The 19,934-nt window shown below is 41.1% G+C and overlaps 1 protein-coding gene across 2 annotated transcripts in view; it reads left to right on the top strand.

The window, feature by feature from the left end:
* robo3 (roundabout, axon guidance receptor, homolog 3 (Drosophila)) overlaps positions 1 to 19,934 on the top strand; it is a 118,236-nt gene that overhangs the window by 59,625 nt on the left and 38,677 nt on the right. For both annotated transcript variants that reach the window (XM_072446894.1, XM_072446893.1), the window contains exons 7-9: positions 8,252 to 8,376; positions 10,271 to 10,442; positions 14,587 to 14,792. In XM_072446894.1, the coding sequence (XP_072302995.1) occupies positions 8,252 to 8,376; positions 10,271 to 10,442; positions 14,587 to 14,792 (503 nt within the window). The remainder of the gene's footprint in view (positions 1 to 8,251; positions 8,377 to 10,270; positions 10,443 to 14,586; positions 14,793 to 19,934) is intronic.

Here is a 19,934-nt window from a genome sequence, read left to right as displayed (position 1 = left end):
CCTCCTCAGCATGCGGCGTACAGTGGTCTAGAATCATTTCCAGGTGATAGACAGTGAGAGTTTAGGTGACAGCGGGGCTCTGTTTGGAGGAGAAAGTGTCTCGATGCAGATACAGCGGAGGGAGTGATGGCGGCGACAGCGTGAGAATGGATCTGCTCAAGCGGACGTACGTGCGTGTAGCGAACTGTCTCCTCAGCGTGGGACTGTGGCAGCTGCCTGTCAAAGCAGGGCCCCCGGGAGTCAAGCGAGTGTGCACACCCCCCTCCTGTGTGCGTGGATGGAGCAGGAGGAGGAACGGTGGTTTTAACCATGATCGAGAAGCACGCTGTTGACAGTGTCGGTCTTTATCGCTGAATTTAACAGCATTTTTTGTTATATTTTTTGCCTAGAGAGTAAATAGAGGAGGCAAGGCAAGTTTATTTGTAGAGCACATTTCATACACAAGGCAATTCAAAGTGCTTCACACAACAGGAAAAATGCATTAAAATCACAAATAAATTACAGAAACAGAAATACAATAAAATTAACTTAATAAAAAATAAAGATAAAATATAGCCGCAAGCGGCAATGATCGGCCCTCGCCACGCCGCCGCCACACCGCCGCCACGCCGCAAGAGGAGGGGGCGCTAACGCGCCCCAATTGTCCTTTTATCACGCCTACTGCTGAATCTGTGACGCTGTCACATGTTCTCCCCTTTGTTTTACCATCAAAAAGCAATTTTATTTTGAATTCTTGGCAAAATGTGCGGCTTTGCCGCACAGACACCGTGACTCTTTGAATGAAAATGTGGATAACTTTTGATGGTCCTGAAGATGAGTCTCACCAAATTTCAGGTTAATAGGGCTGACGCCCTGGGAGGAGTTTGTGAAAGTCTAAAGTGTAAACATGTTCTGGCCCCATTGGAATAACATGGGAGGTTTCGGTCATCGTTACGGCAACGCCATAACAATTATGACATGGGTCTCATTGACTTTTTTGATGGGGATGCTAAAATTGAGTTGTGTGTCAAATTTCATATAATTTCGCAAAACTAAACATTTAACCTCCATATAAAATCTGTAGGGGGCGCTGTGGCGCCAAATGAATTTATTTCACTTCAAGTAGGTTTAGGGCAAAGAGTTTAACAACTGATTCTAATTTGACGCAATTCGGACTTTATCTGCGCAAACGGCAGAAATTTTAAATATGGGAGATTTCTGAAATTCTAGCTACAGTTTGCGGCTTCGCCGCACAGAGACCGTGAGAGGTATCAATGTAATTTGGATAACTTTTGATGTCCCACTCCTCAGTAGCATTTTCACCAAATTTCAGCTTTTTAGGGCCAACGCCCTGGGAGGAGTTCGTAAAAGTACGACGTTTGGAAAGACTCCGAAGTCATGTTTAGCCATTTTTGAAGCAATATGGCCGACATTTGGTTCGGGGGACGGCGTTGCCGTAATAATATTTTTTACTTCTCTTGTCACCATCTACCTCTGCGCCAAATTTCATGATTCTACGATCAGATTTTTTTTGGGTCATTTCCCATCTCTCAATGCATTTTTGGTACATTTGGTGGCGCTGACGCGCCAATTTTTTTTATTTTAGAAAAGGGAAATAGCCAGAATGTAGAGAGGCACGATTTTTAGAGGTGTGCAAATTTTTGTGACTTTTCGTCAATGTTCACTGGGTGAAAAATAGGGGGGTTGGTCCCGAGAAGAAGAAGAAAGAAAGAAAGAAAGAAAGAAAGAATAATATTCCGATGCGAAAACAATGTTTCCCATTTTTCAAATATCATAAACTATACATTTTCGGAAAGCGCTCGCGCTTTCCTACCTCATGGTGTGGGTCCCTGGTCACTGACGGGTACTTTCGATAATTTTGAGTGGGCTCCGCCCACTTTGTGTTTTTGGCCCTCTATACAGTAATAATGTTCAATTTTTGCATTACATGCTTATATGCACGGAACATGCAAGAGATGGGGAACGTATTCGTGAGCTACTTAGCGCAAATGAGTGCTTTATATGGGGATGACGACCGCTTCGCGGTCGTCATCCCAATGTAAAGTGCTCGTTTAGTGCGAACTTTTGCACGGGCTTCGCCCGTTTACAACGGTAATGTTCCATTTTCCTACAACTAATTAGTATGCACGGGGCGTGCATGAGTGGAGGAGTGCGTTAGTGAGTGTTTGGAAGTGGGCGAGCGCTTCGCGCTCGATTTCGTGCGCACTACGTGCGCACTTTCGCAGCCGTGCTTCGCACGGCCTTACGAGATTAATAGGCCTCTCGCCAGCTTGTGGCGCTCGGGCCTAAAAACACCTAGCCAAATCCAAATGTATCGGACCACATTGGCAAGCGTTCCAGACACTCCTTCCCATATTTATTTGACATTGCAGCATGACCGGCGTCTCCGGGATGGACACATCACTTTTAGATTGATTTGTTCCCATATCTGCGCGCTTTCTGCAAACTGCACACGTCTGTGCTGAGCGTATGTTTCTTTTACGACGACTCTCTGGTCAACGCCTCCACCTGATGTGTGGCGCTTTGTATCTTTACCGACGAAGAGATTATCACACAGTAGAGAACTCAGTGGTTGACATAATAGTGGACCATGATTTTGATGGATCTGACAAAATTAAATTAAAATGTTCATTGTAGCTGAATTGTGTATAAAAGATGCACAGAACAAAAACGTTCAAGATTATTGTGACTCAAAATACTTCATAAATACTCAAAATACTTCAATACTACATCTCCACCTCAGGATGAAGTTTTAAGTAAAGAAACAAAACAGAAAGTACATAAGGTGCAGAATATATACAGAGTGTTTCATATTAGACACTTGAATAATGGCCTTGAAAAATGTAATACAAATGATGATGGAATTTAAGATGCATTTAAAACTGTTCAATCATTAGATATTGTTTCCCTGACGACGAAAGATTAGCTTGCCTCATTATTTTACGGCATTTCCACCCATTCAGTACAGCAAAGTCTAGATTATTAGAATTAGAACGGCAAATAAATTGGAAATGACTTTGGCTTTCTGTTCAAATGTCTGCCAGGATTTAGCGCAAATTCCAAAATCTCGTAATGCCATTATCTTCAGCTTATTCATAAGTTTTGAATCCCTAAACGCTGTTGTTGTTTGCCATTAACTTGTCCTTCCTTCTAATGCGAATACATCTTGTTCCCTTCTGTCAGCGTTTTCGGACACTAGCCTCGACAGCAGAAACGCTCTCTCCCCAAACTCCCCACTATCGCCCATCTTCATTCTTGTCCGTTATTGTCCACGAGCAAATAACTGCAATGACGAGCGCAGTCTTCCATCTGTCACCACCGTGCCCAATACTCAAGAGACGTAAGCCACGCATGCAGACTTCAACTTCCACTAATCTAATCGCAGAACGCAACCCTCAAGTCTATTTTGGACTCCATCTTTGCGTCTTAGCTGTTTAGTATGTTCTCTGTAAGCGAGAGTCCAGATTTATTTAGGCAATTCTTAAAGGTTTTCTTGTATCTAAAATCAAAGGTATCAATTCAAAGAAGGTTTTTGTGTGTGCGTGTGTGGTAAATTTAGTTTTAAAAGGCGTAAAACAATATTAGATAGATAGATATGCATGTTTAGGTTATCCCGCCTTTTCCCGACCTTTTAAACGGCACAAAACACTTGATTTCAACTCTCTACAGCAGCAATTGAAACCAGGACGTGCTCACAAAACGTTTTCAGATGATTTCAGCGTGTAAATTGCCTTTATTGCCTAGCATGGATCTGCTAGAATGTCTGCAGTTACGATTCTCTGAGCTGCTATGCAACATTTAGCCTTTTACATACCATTTGACGGTATGTAAAGGGCTTAAGTAAATCATAAAATGGTTGAAATCTGTAATTGTGAAGTTGCTGTGACCCTTAGCTAGAGGATTCCTTTCATGTATTTTTCAGTCGTCCCCGTTCGATCCGCCTCCTTTTTTGTTTCGCTTTTTCCTCCCTGCCCTAAATCTGCCGCTCTGTCGCGCCGACTGTGTGCCCATTACCGCTAATTATTTATTGCAGCCCGGGGCGGCGTGCCTTTCCAACGCGGTCCCCCCCTCACTTCAAATCAAATGCTATTCTCGCTAGACAAGATCAGACTAGGGTCTCTTGTCGAACACCAAAAGCGGCACTTGAAACGAATGTTTCAGGGAAAGGGGAATTCAAAAAACGGTGTTGACATTTTTGGGGAATGGCCTGCTTGGAGTTCTACTGATACAGCGTATTTTCTCCTTATATAAGTCACAGATATTACTTGTTGTTTCGTAAATATTTCAATAGTTGCATCAGGCTTGTCAAGCGGCCAGTCCCTGCCTCATCAGAAATACGGGTTAGACGTATGAGCGTTAGCCTTAGCGTAGCCTTAGCTCGATGTAGCTTGCTCGTGACCTCTTTAGACCCTTCCAGCGGTGATTCATCCCAGTTTTGACACATGGATGGCCCCCCCGCTGGGTGAAGACCACTTGGAGTGGATAAGCCGTTAGCAGGGGAAAATAGGGTTTGAGTTGTGTTTTAGCTACACATTTGAGATGTTTGATACGGTGCCACAGATTGGCCTTGTCAGTAGCCATCTATTATATTATCTAGGCTACACAATATTGTAATGAAATATAAAACCTTGAATGGTGCGGTAAGCTAGATGTTCCCTTTGCTTTGTGGCTCTATCTAACTTCTGCTTGTTTAAGTTTTGACCAAATTGTGCTGTTAACAAAATCCTCGCCTTACACAACAATCATAATTTAAAAGTAATAAAACAATTAAATTAAAATCTTAAACTTGATCTTCTTATCGAGGTCTTTCTTGCTGCAGTTTTGTTTATTTGCACATTTCAAGTCATTCGAGCTCAGTTTTCATTGTTTTTTAAAAGTTCCCTTTGCTCTTACAATCCACCTTTTTGCTGACTCCTTGCACCCAAACGTCTTGCGCAGTTAAAATTCAGTCAAGTCGGTCCAAAGTGCTGACCCGCACCTCGACTCATCACCTCTGCTGTGTTTATCATAAGCTGTTTGCACCTCATTTATACAGTTCATCAAAGCACGGTAAACTTGGGAGAAATCTGGCCTGCTTTATACGCTCGCACTGTCAGCACGCCTTCCTCGTTGCATAATTACTCCACGCTGACAAATTTAAGTTTCATGCACTGCAGGAACTAAAAGCAATGAACCCACTTTAAAGAGGCAGCCGTGTAATTCATCATCATAATAATGCATCGCGTTTGTACGGCAGACTACAGAAGAAGCTTTATGCAGGACGTAATACAAGAGGCAAATGTGGAATATAAGTTATGGCAAGTATTTAAACTTGTATGAATAATTTATTGGGCATGTAGAATATTTATTTCACACTGCAGCCCCACGATTCATTTTAAGTTACTAACATATTCATATTTCAATGAATATTGGCCTTCCATGAGTGTTTTTGAGTAATTAGCGTTAGCATTTTCAATCTGTTAATATGAGCGTTTATTAGCTTTTATCAGGCGCTTGTGAGGGAAATGAATTCTCTGCATTTGACCCACCGTGCGACCCGCCAGGAGCAGCCCAGCACACCAAGACGCACCTCCAGATCTTGTGCTGGGTGTGGTCAGGACCACCTAGCTGGGCGATTTGACCGATTCTGCATGTTGATGGGGCAAACCTGGAGCCTGGAGGAAACCCACGCATACATAAGCTATTGTACTTTCCTTCTCGAACTCCACCTTTTGCTGTGCTATGACCATTCCGTAGCCTGCACATGTATTTTAATGATGTTTCTAACACTGCTAACACTGCACCAAGAGCTCTTTGCAAACCCATTCATGCGTCCTTGTGTGAATCACCCTTACCTCAGTCAGTCGACCACCTTTCCTCGCTTTATCGTGTCACGTCGCCCATGCAAATCGAAACAAAAGCAAGAAGAGATCAGATGGGGAAGATGAGTAATTAATTAGGACTGCTGAAGGAGAAGGAGGCATTATGCATTGCCCTCCCCGCTGTGAGGAGCAAAGCCTGCCACTTGCCACTGATCAATAGCAAGTCAAAGAGATGCAAACTCACCTAGGGATGAGTAGACTCCACGTTCACTGCCTTCATAAGATGCGTGTGGCGGTAAGGTGACCCATAAACCTGGATATAGCCTCCGGTAGGCTATAGGCGAGCAGCTGGCCTTTGAGCAAATATAGGAGATTGATTGCATAGGTCTTAAGCTGAACCGGTAGGACCTATAGTCACAGAAGTAAAGGTTAGCTGATGTATCTGTATAAAGGTAGTGGTAAACAAGAGCTGGGTTGCATAGTGTTAGTAATGAAGTGGTACAAAAGGTGTTTGTAGTAGCTTTTATTGCAGTTTAATAGCAGTTTAAAAGAAGGTTCAGTAGTATAGATAAGATAAGCCTTTATTTGTCCCACAATGGGGAAATTCCAGTCCATATACATGATACTGCTATAGCTTGTATTATGGAACATTTATCAAAGACCACACCAAACCCTGTGAAAATAGTAGTTTTGGTTGTAGTATAGCTGTAGTAGTGGTAAAGTAGTTCTCATAATTTGGTAGTAGTTCCGATGTCTTTGCAGGTACAGCCATTTTGTTTGTTTTTGTCAAAGCACTGTAGTAGGTTTGCTCTTAATAGTAAAGTAAAAATAGTATAATCTACTAAAACGCATTTGGCTCATGGTGCAAAAGTTCTGTTCTGGTTTTATTTATTTTCAAAACTCTTAAAAACAACACGTTTATTATATGTAAATGTGTTGATCGTGTGTATCTTTTCTGTGCACCTGCCTAAGTATCAAGTATTTTATTGTGGTATTTATATATTGCAGCTCATGTTATTTTGTTTTACAATTATATACATTTAGACAACATTTTGTCATGATTCTCCTGCTTTAGAGTTATTGGAACATGGGCATAAAGTAGTTTCATGACTGTGGTTTCTCATAATATTTTCTGTAATGTCTTATAATGACAGGCCTAATTACTTGCATTCTACTGTATATCAATCCATAACGTTCTAGCCTAATTTAACATCTGAACCCAGCGATCATGGGGTTAACTCCTCGGCAGCAGCTGGTGATTCATCAGCAGTTATCAGCTGCCAGTGAGCCGTTGAATCACATTCTCCTCTGTAAAGCGTGTTCATTACTGTGTTAATTGAGAAAGCAACTTTACGGGCAGACAGGCACCCTCCTCTTGACTTTCTAAACCCTCTGTCAGACTCGCTGCGATTTATTCCTCCAGCCGTAACCTCAGCTCAGAGTGCGTAAAGAGCTGATGGAGTCGAGAAACGTTGTTAGCCTACGCTTTGCTGGAGAGAGGGCACGGGAAATGATGTGGGTGATGTGTTGAGGTGTCACTGGCTTTATGTTGAGCACCAAAAACAATTGCGGGCTTATCCGAGCATGGGTGTTTGGGGATGTTTGTGTGTGTGTGCACGATGGCTGAACGAGTGAAAGGGAAATTTGAGCTGAAACGGATTGAAATTTGACTGGAAGTAGAAATGCTGCAGTTATTTAAGTCAACTTTTGAAGAAAAAAGACAGACTTTAGACTAAATCAGACGGGTTTTTTTTAGGGTTCTCTAGGCCAGGATTATTTTTCAATTATTTGTTGAATGTCTGCTGTTTTTAATTGAGTCTGTAAAAGATTAAAAAAAAAAGTTTAAATATAAAAAAGATGGCATTGTTTTAGTGGAGTTTTTAGTGTAGGATAATAGACCTTCTGCAGCTGAATAAGGCTGCTTAAGTTTGGCATGATTATTTGGCTTTATAGCTTAATTTGCAATTACTTAAAAAGTTAAAGTTTCTCAAGTGTTACGACCTTTACACCCCTGTCTGTATACAATGTGCACTGTGAAATGAAATATATTAAAAAGTCAGAAAACCTTCATTAGCCTACATTATCACAAAGCAAACATTTCTCTATTTTGATACTAAGGAATAGACTTGATACTCCGATACTTTTGTAAAAATACATACTCTTTTGGTCATTTTCAGCACAAAAATAATAGTGCATTCTTTATGCATGTGGTTTTATACTAGGATCTGCTTCTAAGTAAGTAACTCTAAGCATTTCCATAATCTGACTTTTACAGCCATCGTTTGCTCTGCACGCACACTTCAGTACAAGTGATGGGCCACGGCTTAAAGCACTCAATGTCACCGCTGGCACCGTGTCACTGCATCAAAGTCACTCACATCAGGGCATTAGAAGGCTCTACATCCCCCCTCGGTCTCATAAGGATTTCTCTTTGTTTTTTCTGCCCGCAGTGCCGCCTCAGATCGTGGTGAGGCCGCGGGACCAGATCACAGCCCCAGGACGGACCGTCACCTTCCTCTGCGGGACAAAGGGCAACCCACCTCCGGCTGTGTTCTGGCAGAGAGAAGGCAGTCAGGTAAGAAGGTGCTCGGAGAGCTGTAAAATGGAGTAGAATGATTGTACAATGGACTGGAGCTGACCAAGAGAGTACTACGAACAAGAAAGCACTGTCACTTTTCCTCTAAATCTTCTAAATGGGAAAAGGTCCCTCCAGGGCTACCGTAGAAGATTAGTTTTGATGATTTTCAGCACTTTTACTTATTATTATTTAGATTTTATCATTATAATATATATATATACTTTATTATTATTTATCATAGGAAAATACTACAAAATACTTTTCTGCTGACAGCATGTTCTTTCAAAGCTTCCATACATGTATTAGCTTAAAGTGGGCTAAACTATGAAAGAATTTTAAAGTGACCTTAATTTCATATTACCGTAGAGAAAATACATAAGAAGAAATATTACCTTCTTGGCTTTGATTTTGCCTTTGATATAAAGATATTTGATACTAAACTGACATTTTGGCATTCTCGTTTAACTGTCCAGCTTGATACAACGGAACAGAAACTGAAAAATATTTTAAACAGATGATAAATAGAGGACTCCGGATCAGATTTCAAAAACACAACTTTCAAATCTACCATATGTGATGGAGGCGTGCAAAACAAAGTGCATTAACTCTGGAACCACCAGATACCGTGCTGGATGACCACTGTTAACAACATTTATCACACTAAAGTGTCAGAATACATTTGAATGAACGCTAAGTTTAACATTTAGCATCTTTAAAATCTCCAATGGTTTAATATTAGACTCAATGCAAACCCTACTGCCTTCTTAGAAAGCCATGACAACATTCTGTAACAAACATCTCCCTCAAGAGAGCGCTTTTAAAATAGCTCCCTTCACTTGACTTTGGCATCCTTCCATGTGATGCAAAGAGTCCTGTTTTCTCTCACTCCCGGTTAATATTAGCAGCTGCCGTCAGTATGCTTTTATCAACATCCATGTCACTTTTCTTTCTTCTTTTTTTCTTCTTTTGCCACTTCTCCTTGCGTATGTATCCCACGTTGTCGGCACACGCTGCAATCTTCCGAAAGGCCTGGCGATGTTCGTGCGTGGGCGCCTCTAGCTCGGCTCACAGGTATAGATTAAAAGGTCCGGGGAAAGAGCAGGCGGAGGCGTAGGAGGCCCCTTATGTCGGGCATACGACTGAAGGACGGAGATAAAGCCAAAGAATCCTTACTGCTAATGTGTGGGAAGCATGTTGGAGATGATAGCTTTTTTTTCCCGCGGTCCTAGCGTGCATATTTCACGTTGACAAATGGAAAAGTGTAATATTGAAGGGTCATTATCTAATAACGACTGCCAGGCTTATCATATCCACAGTGAAGCGTGCCATCCAGTCGCCCCTCGCCGCCGCGCTAATATTAATTTGTCATGCTAAGTACCTCGTAACTAATCCTATGGCGCTTCATGTAATAAATACAGCTTTACAATGTACAGCCGGTGTAATGAAACGGATAATAACTGGATAATGTTGCGGATTGCACCATTTGTTTTCAGTTTTTAATGCTAAAGGGAACTCGAGTAGCAGTTCTAAATCTATTTTATTGCGGGCACAGTATATAAGAGTGTTTGCACCACAGAACGCCTTCTTACTCAAAAAAAACATTCGCCTTTGACGCTATCCTCTTAAGATTCATTTTCTCACCAGTTATTTTATGGAGAATATGTGTTCATTAATAATTTCCAAGGGCAGCTATTCAGCCTCTTTTATAATGTTGCAGAGTGCATTCATCCTATTCAATGCCCATACCATTAAATTAACTTTGAAGAAAGCCTTGCTGCTAGAAATGGGAAAGTTTATGTTATGAAACTGTGTGTTGCTGAAAACGTGTCGACTAATATGATCTTTTTTTGTTACATGTTGACTCGTTTGTATGTTTGTTGTTCTTTCGCAGATCTTGCTGTTCCCAGTCCAGGAAGTGGCGCTGGCCAGCCGTTTTTCAGTGTCTCTGACCGGTGAGCTGACCATCACGGATGTCCAGGTGGAAGACTCCGGCTACTACATTTGCCAAGCCATCAGCGTGGCAGGCAGCATCCTCACCAAAGCTCTGCTCGAAGTGGAAAGTGGTAAGTGGACAATTATATTATAGTGTTTGCAGTCAAGACTCTAATTTGCATCAGGACATAACAGCAGATATTTTGTCAATAAAACAGAGCTAATTTAGTATTGCAATCATTGTTATTTGGACAATACACAGACTCCAAATCAGAAAAGGAAATGACAGTGTTTCTAGTGGAAATGGGGCAAAGTTTTTGTCTCTGTCAAATCTTGTTATCACTTTTCTTTTGCAAACATATTAAAATGAAATAATTAATAATATTTTTTAGTTTTTAGTTTAGTTTCAGCCTTAAAAGTTTTTGGTTTTCTGAGAGAAGTGTTTTATGACGAAGCAAGAATTACACCAAAATGACACAGGAAATATGAGCATTTGTGTTTCTGATGAGAAACCTTTGTCTCCTCCATCAGGATGTCCTCAGGGGCCATCGTTTTAGCTTCATAAGGCCAGAGTTTTTTATTAAGTTGTTTCGCGAGCCCGCCGACGTCAAAAACGGAGATTCTAAAAATATATATATATATTTCCTGTTTTTGCGGATTTTCAGTTTTTTTTGGCCAAAACCTCAATAAAAATTAAAATAAAAATGTATTCTGCACCAGCATCTCCGACCTCCGACCATTTCTGCACATACCCGAGATTGTCAGAACATCAGAGCTTTAAAAACTCTCGCACGGCTTCCTAGATCCATGAGATCGACCGGTAGATTAACACGAAGGAAGCGGGGTGGGCGTGGCTTTGGCTCAGGCTCCCATTCATTGAACTCGTCGTGTTCAAATGAGGAAATGAAGAATACGCGTCTTGACCGATTATATCAGAATCATTTTCTCGACATGTCCAGCTCGTCTGGAGTCACACGTTCTCTTCTGATCGCATTGATCGCATGAAAAATTACTGCGCCGTTGGATCAAATCACTGTGACCAAATTGAAGCTGCTCGATAAGACATTTTAATTCATTGCACACTTTGTGTTCCTGTCAAGACTCAATAAAGTTTATCAGAGCGACTTGTTTGGTCACGGGATGATTCATTTTCTGAGAAGCTGTCAGTCTGGGACTACTTTCTGTCAGTCTGGGACTACTTTCTGTCAGTCTGGGACTACTTTCTGTCAGTCTGGGACTACTTTCTGTCTGATCACTGTGAGTTCCACCTTCCATTAAACAGTTAGTTTATGACATTGAAGGTATTTTTGTACACCGCAGTATGATAAGAGTTATTTTCAATGTCTTGCATTCATAACTATAATTATGTAGATAATGTAGAGAGGTAGAAGTTGGGCCTATATTCTAAGAATCCAAGAAAATTATTTAGAATAGAAATGTATTTTTAAATTCAACTCAGACCTTTGGATGGTAGAAATGTGATTTGATAATGGAAAAATAAATGTATATTTTTATTCCGTCCTCCCCTTTTAAAAATGCCAAGGAAAATCCGTGAAACAACAAATTAAAAAACTCTCGCCTAAGGGGCAAATTCTGTATTAAAAAATCAAAACAACTTATCGATTGATTGAAAAAATAATGTCTAAGTAATTCTACGATAGCAGTAAGCCTTTTCATACAGCGCCTCTATTGCTTTGTTAGTACATATAACTGTCCTGGACACAAATAACTAACTCGAGCTGACCCATACCAGCCAACACTGTACAACCCAAAAACTCCACAAAATTGAAGTGTTCCCCTCATCACTAATCATGAAATTACAGCCTTGGAGCTCAGCAGCAGCTCCCAAAATAAATTTCCCCAAAAATCGTTCAAATCCGACTGAAATTAAAACACACTTTCCTCAAATGAGCAAACAGCAGGAGTGCTTATCTGATGTAATCAAAAGGGACAACTGGTGATGGCGCTATGCAAATAACCCCAGCCTTAACATATGCTGCCTGCACCGCCTCCCTCCCACTTCTGGAGTAAACAGGGATTTGCTTTTAATTTCTCACATTTGCGCTTAGCTCCTGATACCACGGCTTGTTGTTTCACTGCGAGTGCATGCAAATGAGCTCGTGCCACTTCAGTGCAAAGCCAGTGTGAAATATTAGGAATTTGCCTTGTCACTTAAGCTCCAAAGTATGAAAAATTTTAATTATGTTTGTGCTGAAATTCTTAAAACACGCGATAGGTTCTTAAAAAGTGCATTGTTTTCATGTTTTTTTTTACTTCTTTACCTCTTGTGCCTAAATCCCATGCTAAAAACTAGAATTTATCAACATTTGAATTCTCAATTTGGTCATTTTCTTTGTTCGGTCTGACATATATTTTCTTTCGTGCAACGCTGCTAATTGAAGTCCAACATTGACTGTATATTATTGTGCAAGTGGACTAAGCCAGCACTTATCTTGCACCACAAAGGCGCTCTGATTTATTTGCCTTGTCTAAATCCAGCTCCTTGCCTCACACTGGCTGGCAGCGCTTTACACCAAACTGTTTATATTCAGAGACACAGACATGCGCCAATGCCATAAAAGTCCATGCCTCCTCGCGCCCGCTCTATAAAGATGTCAGGGAGAAGCGAAGGTCAAGGCTAGTTTTCCTTTACAGTTAAGTACAGTACAGCACAGTTAAGTAAAAAAATATACTTTGTTACTCATGTTTATCAATCTTTTTTAGCCCCTGAACAAAAATGATGTAATATTTGTTTGTCAAAGCTCTGAAACGTTACTATAACCCTTAATTTGACGATTTTCTTCAATTTGTTTGCTCATTATTTTATTTTTAAGCGGAATTGGACCTTCTTTCTGGGGTCTCATTTATAAAGCGTGCGCACAAACAAAAAGCTCATGTAGGCAACTTTCCACGTTATGTTTGGGATCTATAAAATGACAGCTTTACATAGAAATGAGTGGGCCGGTTCAAAAATTCAGCACTTTGTTTCTAAGTCAAGGTTTTCAGTAACGAGCAAGAAGACGATTTTGTGTCCAAAGAGATGAGAAATTAGCAAGTTTGTGGAAGTTTTATGCGTATGTACACTTTTAGCAAGAAGTCCCTGTAAAGTTTAATTATAGAGACTCCTGACTTGTAACATAGCTTGAGGACAAAACAGTTAATGCTACTCTGTATGGATGTCAAGAAGACGCCAAGGTTAAGTCTAGTTTTTTATCAATTTAGCAAGCAAGATGTGACTGAAAATGTGCTTTGAATGCAGTTCAAATGGTTCATAACTCATGCTTTCCATATTGTGGAAATAACTTATAGTATTACAGCGAAAGGGAAAAAAAAAAAAAACTGTGTCATCAATTTACATGATGAACTGGGGCAGGGCCGAGGAGAGTTGGACTTTGGAGACCCGGGGAGAGCATGTCCTTTCGCGCGGTGACATTTTACACTTCATGTAGCGAGCATGCTGAGTTTTTCATTGCAAGCCAACAAGGAGAGGAAAGGAAAGCGCTGACTTTGGCGTGTTGAGTAAAATCCAAAAGAACAGCGTGAAAGATTTTGTTTATTTTTAGTTGTCATTGTCAGTCACGGGAGTCGGTATGAGCGGGGCAAGACATGGAAATTGCACGGGGAATATTGGTTTTTAAAACATGCTGCGCCGTCATAATAAGAGCAAGGCAAGGTACCACTGTAGTGTATTGTCCTGTTCCAGCTACTTTATTCTATGAAATTATCCTGGGCTATTAAGAAAGTCTTAAACTCATTTAATGTTCCTAATTTGTTCACGTTTTGTTTTTTTAAATGAGGAAAAAACTCATCAAGCTGTGATTTCTATTGTACATTGTTCATATTGTACATTTAAATACATTTTTTAACAAATAAAGGTGGAACAATGGTGACTGAGAGCTTCTAGAAAGAGAATATTTATGATTAAAGTGTATTATTCATTCAATAGTTTTGTTTTTTTGACATTTTTATTTAATAATGTCACTGTCTTTGTTATTAAAAGGTGTTTTTATAAAGTATAGTCCAGATAACAATGTACAGTCCAGATTACAATTACTATGAGCAAAATATGATTTATCGTTGACTAGTCACGATTAGTTGATTAATCATTGCAATCCTTATGTACATAGAAAAATTGGACGCTTTATTTCAGCTACCAATGTGTTGACTAACGTAACAATTATTATTTGTAACTCCAAATCATAATCTCTCATCCAAACATAACTTATTTTTAACTTATGTTTGAACTAAATTGTCTCTTACCCGTTTGCCACGCAGCCCCGTCCGACCGCGTCCCGCCCATCATACGCCAAGGTCCGGTCAATCACACGCTGGCCCCGGGCTCCACTGCCCAGCTGCACTGCCACATCATGGGCAACCCCTTACCCAGCATCCAATGGGAGAAGGACGGCCAGCGCATCCTCGGAAACGACGGGCGCATCAGCCTCATGGAGAACGGCACCTTCCAGATCATCAGCCTCCAGGTATTTGAATGAGAAAATGAAAAATCTGCTTTTCTCTGTCGCTTTCAACCACGTTTTAATGTTGTTTACTTTTCTAAAACACAATCTTGGTTATCCTGGTGAATGGTAAATTCTTTGTTTCAACTGCTCTTATAGACTAGAGTCGCCTCTTTATAGAAAAGGGAAGTAGTTAGTCTTGATTATCAACCCGTGTGCTGGGGAACACTAGTGTGCCCTTTAATACGTTACCATTGGAGTTTTTCTAACTGTCACTTAGTTTGGTGGTGTTGTCCCTGTGGTAAATATTTATCATAGTTTTACCGTTGTCAAGTTTCAGGTTGTGAAGGGACAAAACAAATAAAAACATTAAATTACAGGAATTAGAGCTCTAAAGTTCTAAAACATACTCCCCTGTCTATGTCATCAATAAGTAACATTCCATCGAAATTTATGTTTTTTACAACAATTATTTAAAGGTTTAAACAATTATTTAACCAAATAAAGGTGTTATCAGGTATTATTATTAGCCATTATTTGCCTCTTGTATACAATACATCACTAGGTAACAGTTTAGGTAACATTACCACTGCCTCTCACATCTGCTGCTCATGTCCAACCAGGAAATAACGTTACAAATATCACCAAAACTGCTGACGATGTTTTAATGAAATGTGTAATCGCCTTGTCACGTGCACTTTCAAGTGATTTGGTGATGTCTTAGTGTGTCACATGACCAAAAAAAGCGTGCTGCGACGTAAAGAAAGGCTGAAATGAACCTGAGCTAGTAGCTGCTAGCCAAACACCCGCACTGCACGTATTCTCATTATTTCAGTGTTTAATCAGCGTGAGCAACAAAGCATCAACCTGTTAGCGACATTGTTTAATCTGCATTAGCAATGAAGCATCAACACGTCCAAACATTTTCTTGGACGTGAAAGGGACATCATTTAGCGTACAAGTTTTAAAATATGAAACACCACCGCGAAGGTGTCCAACTCTATATTAAAATCTTGATTAATACGCCTGCTTTAATGAAAAAAGTTTTGTGTAATTGCTTTCCTCTCCCCGGTGACCTCCTGCTTTTAGCTTCTGCATGTTTATTCCCACTCAACGACTCCATTCCATCAAACCGGCAAATGTATTAAAATGTATTCACACTGGTAGGTATAAGTATTTGCACATGAAACAAAACAAAACATATTCAGCGATAAAATTGTAATTACGCCGGAGAATGAGGCACTTAACGGGGGAACATTTGCACTGCGAAGTCAAATGAGGAGCTTTTTACAAGTGAAGGAGGGTGCAAGGCGGCGGCGCTAGCGTGAACCGCATTGGCGAAGGCGCGGGCTACATGCTAATGAGGAAACCGAGCTATTAGCAGTCGTTAGCGGCGTCTTGGTCCATGCTAATCCAATCTATTCTAGCAAAAAAGACCCCCTCCCACCCTGCGCGCACACCCTTCCATCTGGGCAGAAAGCAGCACCTGGGGTCAACGCCGCATAAGGGAGCGCGCGCATTAATTGATTGTGGGTTTTCAATGATTAACGATCGCCGCGACTCGTAATTAAATCCGCGATACATCAGCGCAAGTGAGGATGGGCCGGTGCCAAATTGAGATGGAGGAGAGCGGAGACGACAACCAGGCAAAGATGTGCGGCAGGGAATAGCGGGGAGGTGCGCGGAAAAAGCCTGGAGAGCGATGAGCTGGCTCGTAAAGTGTGGCCGTATGGAGTTGTCAAGAGCGGAAGTGAATGTGTAGAGTTCTGATCGGAAATCGGCGGCGTAAACACACGCACGGGCGCTCTGGGAGACGGTGATGCGCCCTGGGAGACGGTTCTATCGCGCGGGTCTGTAAAGGCGAGGCTTGTAAGGCGGTTTGTAGAATGCCAATGGGCCCGATGTGAGGAAAGCTGCCACGCCGCTTTGCAGGGCTGTCAACAAGGTCTGAAGGAGCTGAGGTGTTACAGTAGTGAAGGAGCAGTGGAAGTGAGAGAACACTTGTTTGTTTCTTTGTGGAAATCTACACCTTGAAAAGCATATCAAATTCAAGTTGTTGTAAAAGGGCTTAAAATGTCCATTATTTGTGCTCTTTAAACAAACTAAACTTTTGGCATTTCTAGAATTTGTATATCATGTTGTATACATTTAAATAGTATCTGTGGATATAAAACACACAGAAGCTTTTTTATTTTGTTTTAAGACAGTTTTAAGACAATATACAGAACATAGTGAGGTTGAAGAGAGGGGAGGACATTCAACAAATTGCACATCTATATGATTCTATTTTTAACTGGCGTGGTCAATACAAATTAACTCATGGATTTAAATTCTAGTTTTAGAATATATATCAAAGCTTTTTAACCTTTCACATTTCCTTGTGCTGTACTAATTTCCTATTTGGATGTTGTACTTGTTTCTTGTCTTGGGACTGCAGATGTAAATTAGACTAGTAGCTATAATCTGTCATATTTACTTTTGTTCATTACATGTCGTCATTAATGTGCATTGTCCCTATTAAAGCTTGAAAATATTACTTTTTGGCTTCAAACCGTTTTTAGAACAATTTCAGTACTTTTATGGTCCTCGGTTTACCAGACAAATACCACGAACATCCCTTTTAAATATGCTGTGTATAATTTTGAATCAAACCCCAATCTTTCCACATTAAACCACAAAACGACCCACGGTTTCATCAAATTTGCATGATGCGAGGGAAAATGAAACGTCCGAAACACGGTTAACGCCGCAATCATCAGTCTAAATAAGTGGATTTGAAGCGGGCCCCTGGTGGTGGACAGATGGTTGGTTTGTTCCACCGCGCCCTGGCAACGGCGAGATGCCATTACCCCGGGACCGGTGCCAAAGTCGGGGCTAACGCACACACCAGCAAGCACCTCTGTCTCTCACTGGTGCCAAGGCGTCCCGGACAGACGGGGAGTGTGCGCTAATGGAGGTTATGTGGAGGGTGGGGCCCTGGCTAAACGCTTAGGACGTGACATTTGGGAAGCAGAGGATTTTGAACAAAGGCAAAAATATGATATAGATAGTGGTTGTGTTATGAATCATTACATGTTTGAAGTTGGGTTTGCAGTGCTGGTAATATGATTTCATAACTGTTACACGCCCAAAGAGGATATGACTTAACTGTTCAGCACAACTGCAGTAAATGTCATTTCAATATTTATTTTTATATGGTATAAAGTAAACTTGAGCAAAGTTAGCATCCTTTTGATCTAATAATAAACTGCTAAAATGTGTAAAGTAAAAGTACGGATTGAAGGTACAAGCATCACATACAAAATCAAGTTGTTGTTAGAAAAAAGTACCTCCAAAAGTACCTCCATACTGATTCTGAAATCCGTTAAAATGTCAGATCAATTCCTTCATTTTTCTCGTGAATTGCATGTACTGTATGACTCAAACCTTTTACGCTGAATATGCACCATGGATGTGCTAAAAAAATAACCCCTTAAACCATATGAAAAGTACTTTACTACTTCACAGGCCAGTTAAACATGAGTAGAGTAGAGTAGAAAGTACAGATACTTACTTTATTTTGTTATTTTCCACCATTGCTTTTCATTATTGTCTAAAATACACTATAGGTTGCATAAGATTCTGTTACCTTGGCATGCGGCGCTGAAAACCGAGCACATTAAATCTTTGAAAGCGTAACTCCCACGTGCATTATCACACACGCCCGTGTGCATTCCTGCCTGCTAACCCGTTTAACACACAGAGAAAAGCAGCCTGCCGAACGCTCTTAAGGAAAAGTCTGTTAACTGCGCACTTGTATCCAAAAGGGCATAAACGCATTCAAGCTGTGAATAAAAGGAATACTAAACATCCTCATATTAAAGCACTGAGCTCCTCACCGCTGCCCTACCTCCTGCTCACTCTTTCTTTTCTCTTTTCCTCCTGGCCTCATCCATTTTTCAGCAATCTGTTTCTCCGCAGAGCCCAGAGCTGCCCGCCTTGATTAATAGTCAGGTGTCCCCGGCTGTTTACCCCCCCCCCCCCCCCCCCCCCCCCTCCCCCCCTCCTCCTTCTTCTTCTTCCCCCCCAAAAAACACCACCATCTGGGGACCCCGCGCAGACAGACGTTTCATGGGACGGGCCCACGGGTCGAGCCAAGGTCAGGCCTCAGTAGGATGAGGCGAAGGGGGGGATGAGCAATGTCACCTGTCCCACCCCCCCCTCTCTCCCTTGTCTTCCAGGATGCTTCTGACAGGCCACTTAGATTTGAGCGATTCCCCCGTCGCAGTTTACGAAGGGGTTGGACCGAGAACGTCAAAAGGCGTTCGTTACCATTGGTCACATCAACGCCGCGCCCCCCCGATGCGTAATGTGTATACGCCTTTTCAATAAGCCTAAACTGTATGGCAGGGTTATCGTTTCGCTTGTAAACCGACGTGCAACAACTGATTGAAATGCGTCTATTAAATGGCCAACTTCACTTGGCCACACCTGTGCAGCCAGAACCCCCACAATGCAACAGGAGGTAGGGCTAGTTTCAAAGCTAGCAGCAGGTGCGCTCTTGTCCTCCGCTTGAGTTTGAAATCAAGTGTTGCGTTGTCGCCGAAGCAGAATTAATTCAGTTGTTAATACCTGCGGAGAATGCACAGCGGGCGGGAAAGCTTTATTTACATTAATGACTAAACACTGTATTTAATTTGCAATTGAAATGGGCTGTAGGTAACGTTTGACTCGGATCTGTTTATGAAATATGTAGCTTTGTAGATTAAAGATATAAAGTAGTAGTCCGGGACACATTTGTCTGATAATATTTCTTTTACTCTTGTTATATAAAGTTATGTCATATTATTAGAATGTGTTTTAGGTTAACAAATATCTTGTTTGCACGCTCTTAAGTCGGATCCATTGCGCAATTTTGGACGCCTATTCACCTTATTCCGGTTGTATTGACATTTTAGACAAATCAATCTACTTTATAGCATGTTTTAGCGGCAAGATTTTCCCTTGTTCTCCATTTAAACCAACATAGTTCCCGCTGTACTGGAAGTGCCATTACAACGGATGCGGCGATCACGTGGGAAAAAGAGGGAAAAGTGGGAGCGGAATAAGGTCAATAATGAAAGATTACTGATCGAAAATCTTCTGTCACGGCTCAAAATCACAGGGACAACATTTGAATTATCTTCT

The sequence above is a fragment of the Eucyclogobius newberryi genome, unplaced genomic scaffold (genome assembly GCF_026437365.1).
Source record: "Eucyclogobius newberryi isolate DKJ021-1_F unplaced genomic scaffold, fEucNew1.0.hap1 SCAF_15, whole genome shotgun sequence".
NCBI lineage: Eukaryota > Metazoa > Chordata > Actinopteri > Gobiiformes > Gobiidae > Eucyclogobius > Eucyclogobius newberryi.
The sequence above is the reverse complement of the archived record's forward strand: the minus strand, read 5'-3'. Positions and strand labels throughout refer to the sequence as shown.